General features: G+C 40.6%; 1 protein-coding gene across 1 annotated transcript in view; it reads right to left on the bottom strand.

Moving 5' to 3' along the window:
- The window catches only part of RASSF8 (Ras association domain family member 8), a 22700-nt gene extending 18315 nt beyond the window's left edge, over positions 1–4385 (bottom strand). The window contains exon 1 of the mRNA XM_004699983.2: positions 4188–4385. Within this exon, the coding sequence (XP_004700040.1) occupies positions 4188–4290 (103 nt within the window). The 5' untranslated portion in view covers positions 4291–4385. The remainder of the gene's footprint in view (positions 1–4187) is intronic.
- Between the last annotated feature and the right edge of the window lie 1972 nt (positions 4386–6357).

Raw genomic sequence — 6357 nt, 5'->3', positions numbered from 1 at the left:
TTAAAATTTATGTATAGTATTTTATTCTTTGGCATATTTCTCATTTGAGTGAAATTTTTTTAGTAGATTGCTGTTGTTTAAAAGGTCATGAAATTTTTCACAAGAATTTGTTAAATTATATTTCACACATAAAATGGCTTTCAAAGGCTCAACACTTAATTGTGATTTTTCTGATGTCCACACTTTATTTACCGTAGAGAAAACATGTTCAGTCGCAGCATTAGTTCCTGGTAAGGACAGCGTGTATTCCACAATTTTTAGTGCATTATTGTATGGAACATGGTGTGTTTCGGGTCATATTTTGATAGAAATCTTATGATTTTCTAAAAAAGCTGCAACCAAGAATTTACATATGGGGCCCACTCCCATGGGCAAGTATGAGGATTTAGGCCCAAGACGCCAGTCTATAATGAATCATTTAGAGTGACTACTGGTTTTGCTTAGTCAGTCCATACTTTCAGAATAGCATAGAGCTGATTTTCTGTGGTAAGCCATGGGACTTCTCTGATTGGGCATGGCAGCAGTTTCCCCTAATCGATACCCTATATTCTTCTGTCCAGGAAAAATTAGGCTAAAATGATCTATTTCAAAAAATTTAGTGTTGAGGCTCTGACTACCAATAACTCAAATAACGACAGTTTTAATGTTCACGTATATAATCAAAAATACTGAAAGCAAAGCTAAGATAATCTCATCACACAACAGAAGCAGGAATCAATAGTTCCGGCCAGATGAGTCATCTAATCTCTCACATGAATTCTGAGTTCAAAGAGGTGTTTAACTAACTTTTAAAAGAATATTATAAAGCACCTGCATTCAAGTTGTCAACTTTTCAAAATAGATCTTGGGCTGAATTATTGAGATAATAAAAATATGGGAGAAGAGTATATTCAGTTAAAACTTCTTAGGTTGTTCACAAACAGGTACATTTTTTCAGTCAATAGTAGACAAATGCATACCACATGTGGGTACTTTCCCCTCCAGGAGTGCTGAGCAGGTAATGGGGTTACCATCGAGACAGGTGCAGTTTACTGTACCACTCAACCATGCTGACTTTTGTAAAAAGTATTCCTTGTTTTTAACACTGTCCCTGACTTGATTCCCAAATGTAAGACAGGTTCTAATCCTAGTTAATTACTAAACAAAACAAAGCTATATATTTCAATTCATATAAAGTAAATGGGGCTCTTTTTTAAAAGGGGCATTTGCTAAGTAAGTAGGTAAGGGATACTAAGAAATAAAATACAACTGCCTTAATTTTCATCTCTGTAACAAATAATTAAAGCCAAGGCCCCAAATATTACCCGTAATGAAGTAAGGATGTTGTTAGCTATGAAAGTCTAGGGCTCTCTGTATTGTCTGAGCACATGAGAGAGTGTTGCAGTATGTGTGGGAAATCAAGGACGAAGTCATCTGTACTACATGAAGGCCCCTACCTTTATATCAGTTATGAGTGGATCTGCCACAATGCAGGTGGTGTACCCACCTCCACCAAATGCTACGTGTCACAGTGACATTGTGATGCATCCCAATCCTCAGCTAGCAAAACACAAAACAGGAATTTGACAAAGACCTCAAAGACAAAGAGGTTCTGATCACTAAGTATGTTATTGAAGATAATTTCCACTTAAGTGTGTATTTGCTTAAATGATGGATTTAAGGGACAAGTACACACGTAAGCCACATTACTCGTTTTACTGATGTAGTTGTTCATGTCCTGTACCATGATTCAAAAGGAGCGAAGGCACAGGATATTATAAAGGTAAGCTCAAATGGTAAAGCATGGCCAGAATATAAAAGGCAGCCAGGAGAGGTCACCAGTAACCTTGGCAACTGTATCTTTACTACATGTTAAAGATTTTAGAAAACCAAATCTGTGCCCGGTCTGACCCCACCACACTGGGCTAAAACACAAGGGAGTGCCTCCGAGCAGCAAGGGGAGCAAAGCAATGACGTCCCTGAGGAATATAAAAAATAGACTTTGGGGCATGGCACCCCATGAGACCCGACCGGAAAACACTCCTGAAGGTCAACAAACAGACCTGGGACTATTTATAGGCTTTTCTTTATTGTTTTTGCATGTCTACCTAGATAAGATAGGTGGGATAAACAATCTGGAAGAGAAAATAACAGGACCAACAGTTCCAGGGGGGCATGGGAGGCAGAATAAAGGAATGGGGGGTGCCAACAAACTCAGGGTCAAGGAAACAAGTAGTGATCTAAAATCGATGGCAAGGAAGGTGTAGGATACCTGGTAGGGCTTGATCAAGTGCAATGTAACTGAGAGTAATTACTGAAAGCTGAATGAAGGTCGAACATGATAGTGGGACAAGATGAAGTAGAAGGCAAAGGGCATTTATAGAGTTCTAAATACAGGCATGTACATATGTAAATACATTCATATATAATGATATAAGAACACTCTGATCTAATAACCCGGCATTCTGTGATGCTCACCTTCCTGACAGGATCCCTGAAGACAAAATGGGTGCATAAGCAAAAGTGGTGAAGAGAGTGGATGGTACCTGGCTATCAAGATATAGTGTCTGGGGTCTTAAGGGCTTGAAGATAAGCAAGCAGCCCTCTAGCAGAGAAGCAACCAAGCCCATATGGTTGCACACCAGCCTGTGTGATCATGAGATGTCGATGGGATCAGGTATCAGGCATCAAAGACTCAGAACAAAAAATCATATCATTGTGAATGAGGGGGAGGGCGAATTGGAGACCAAAGCCCATCTGTAAATAAATGGACATCCCCTCACACAGGGTCACAAGGAAGAGCCAGTCAGGGTGCAGTATAGCACCGACGAAACATACAACTTTCTTCTAGTTCTTTAATGCTTCCTCCCCTGCACTATCATGACCCCAATTCCACCTTACAAATCCAGCTAGACCAGAGCTTGCAACACAGGGAATCCAGGACAGATAAACCCCTCAGGACCAACAATGACAGTAGCGATACCAGGAGGGGAAGGTAGGGGGAGAAACAACAGAAAATTGGATAAAGGGAGACAGTGGTCAGTGTAAGACATGAAAAAGATAATAATTTAAAAATTATCAAGGGTTCATGAGGGAGGAAGGGTGGGGAAAATGAGCTGATACCAAGGACTCAAGCAGAAAGAAAATGTTTTGAAAATGATGATGACAACATATGTACAAATGTGCTTGACACAATGGGTGGATGTATGGATTGAGATAAGAGCCCCCAATAAAATGATTTTTAAAACCCCCAACAAACCAAAACACATCATTTTAATGAAGAACCATGTTGTCTACTTGATTGTGTTTTCTTTTCCATAACCATGCAGACCGAAAAAACAGCACAGACTCTGTAAACGAGACAGCACACCTGGGGGAAACAGGTGTGATGGACACGATTCTCAGTGGTTTGGCAGTTAAGGCCTGGTTAATTTCCCACAACATGATCACCTTCACAATGGGATCTGTTTTGGGTAACCCATTGGTTGTATGACGATTAGGGTGGGAAACAACATCCTTACTCAGATGACAGTCCAAGTTTTCCAGCGCATTTTTAATGTAGTTTTTGTGGGGAAATTAGGTGCCTTGGCTGAGAGTCGGATTGGCTTATACTTGCGTATACATGGTAGCTTGTTTGCTTTCTGCTGAGTCTGGATCCTGCATCTGGCCCACCCACCTCTGGTTCTTTGGACTTGAACCTGCCATACCGCCTAATAATCCTGCGAGCTGCCAGTGGCCTGCCATCTAATCTGTAATTTTGGCCTCTGCTGCCGCAAGGCTGATTTGCTAACTTTGGATTAATTCATCTCATCGGCCACCAGTATGTTGTCTTCCTGCTAATCTTGGGCTCATCAGCCCCGACAAGCTTCATGAGTCAGTAAAAGCCTCCAACACAACATCTGATCCACAAACTTGGAACCTGCCCACTTCTAAAACTGGGTGAGTCCTTTTCTCTATAGAAATTTATCTCTAAAGACACATATAGAAGCACCACTGGCTTTGCTTCTCTGCATAACCCAGCCTCAGACAGATTGACCAAGCAAGAGAAATGATAATAAGGAATCTGTGCTTATGAGATAACTTCAGAACCAAAGCAACAAAAACAGTAGCTATCTATATTCAAAGAGCAAGCAAAACAACAAATGAAAATATAACAACCAAAGGAGGTATAAAATGCTCAAAGGACACCAGGGAGTCCAATCACTTACCTATGGCTTGAGCTAAGGCTATTACAACCTCTTGGCAAGTAGTAACTTCAGTGACTCCACACACAATCCTCTGAACTCCATCCACCCATACTTTAAGTTCCATGGTGCACCAGCCAGTTACCCAATCGCCTTACGACTTGTCATCCGGGTGTCAGGTCATGTCTCTGGCTACGGAAACACAGGTAAGGCAGTCTGTGTACTCAGCTGTAAAAGATTAAAAAAAAAAGTACAAATATTTAATAAATTTAAAATGTTGTTTTCTAATAAGTACAGAAGCACTACACTTAGCAAAATAAACAATACACCATAATCCTACTTCAGTTAATACCCAATGTCCTGTCCGCTCATCAATCAATGAATTGTTTTGGCTGTCAACTGTTCTAGGATCTTCTCATTGCTTAAAAGATGTTAAAGTTTTATGAGATGCAATAAACATTTATTTAAATAACGAGAACATCTGAATTTGTTTACAAGTTAAAAGTGGCACTAGTGTTTCAGGATTAATGACTTGTACAAGTAGTAATTTAGTCCCCTGTACATTTTCTTAAAGGCTCTAGGTCAACCTGTCACCCAAGTTGCAAGGGGAGAACCCGTGTGTGACAAAAGAGAAGACACTTCAGTACTTTCCCAGAGAAGGGAAAAATGCTTCTCTGCTGGATTCAGGGAAAGGCCTGACTGACAGCCATCTCCTAGCACACTGCTTGACGTTTCCCTGTCCTGCGTGCGATGCCAAGTTGCTTTCACAACCCCCTGTATCACCTGAGAACAGGTAGGCCATCCTGTGTCCCACTCTGAGCTCAGTCTCCTACCTGTGACCCTCAGTTGTGGGCTTCTGTGAGAAGCTGAAATTTCTGGGGGAAAGGTATGTTTCCACAGCCCACGAAACTGAAGAAGTCCAGTAAATGAAGTTAAACAATACTATCTATTGACTTACTTTTTAATAGTTCAATCATTCAGTCAAATCAAGGAGAATTGTACAATCATTACCACATCAATTTTAGAGCATTCCCTGCCCCACCAGCCCCCATGGTTAAATCGCCTTTAAAATGAGTTGTGCAATCACAATCGGTTCTGGTGCTCCCACCCCCTCCCTCCTTATATATTTCTCAAATCCTCTTTCCCTCTCTTTCACCCCCACCCCACCCCTGTATTCCCTAGATCCCCTTGTCTCAGTCATTCTCATTATGCAGTCACTCCTCCTGTGCTTCACAGCTGGGAGACCCAACAGAAAACAACAACAAACAAATTTCTTTAGAACAACACTTCTCAGTAAGAGTTTGATATATGGTTGTTACCCATACCCTTTAGAGCAGTGGTTCTCAACCTCCCTAATGCCACGACCCTTTCATACAATTCCTCATGTTGTGGTGACACCCCAACCATAACATTATTTTTGTTGCTACGTCATCACTGTCATTTTGCTGCTGTTCTGAATCAGGCGACCTCTGTGAAAGGGTTGTTTGACCCCCAAAGGGGTGTGACCACAGGCTGAGAACTGCTGATTTAGAGAGTATTTCAGAAATCAGAAAAATTATGGCTTGAAACAAGATGTTTCATTTTCTACTATGCTATCATTCTTTTGGGGGATAAAATTAGGATAGTGGTAAAATAATAAAAGTGCTTCATTTATTTCTTTTAATTGAGTTGAATCTAAGTCTATTGCCTATCCAGCCCCTTGTTTTTCATTAAAAGACTTTAAACTTGGAATATCTCTCAAGAAAGGGAGTAGATTTTTTTTAAACCCTTCTCTATACCACCTCCAAAGAAACCCACCATTAAAGGTTCATTTTAAGTTGTTTCTTTGAAGGTTTTAGTACACAAGCACTTTTTTTTTTGTCCTGCAAAATCAGTTTCACCTCGAATCATTAAGTGACTACAAATGAAGGCAGGTGCATCTGTTAAGTGCGATGGAGGGTAGCAATGCTGTGAGCCAACACCGAGCAAAGGTAATGCTGCTTCAATAGTTAGTACAACCTCTGACCACTGAATGCCTATCACACTCAGCACACAGTGTTTGCATTTTCGTTTTAATATGACATAATCTCTTTCAAATTTGAAAATGTATGGAATATCATAAATACCTCAGTAGATCAGATCAAGAGACCCACCTGGACTAACAATCTTATGTCAAGGAGGTCTAAAGGCCACTGTCTTTAGGAGGACAGGGCCT

Source organism: Echinops telfairi, unplaced genomic scaffold (genome assembly GCF_000313985.2).
Source record: "Echinops telfairi isolate 266 unplaced genomic scaffold, ASM31398v2 ScPeMD7_21;HRSCAF=78, whole genome shotgun sequence".
Taxonomy (NCBI): Eukaryota; Metazoa; Chordata; class Mammalia; order Afrosoricida; family Tenrecidae; genus Echinops; species Echinops telfairi.
The sequence above is the reverse complement of the archived record's forward strand: the minus strand, read 5'-3'. Positions and strand labels throughout refer to the sequence as shown.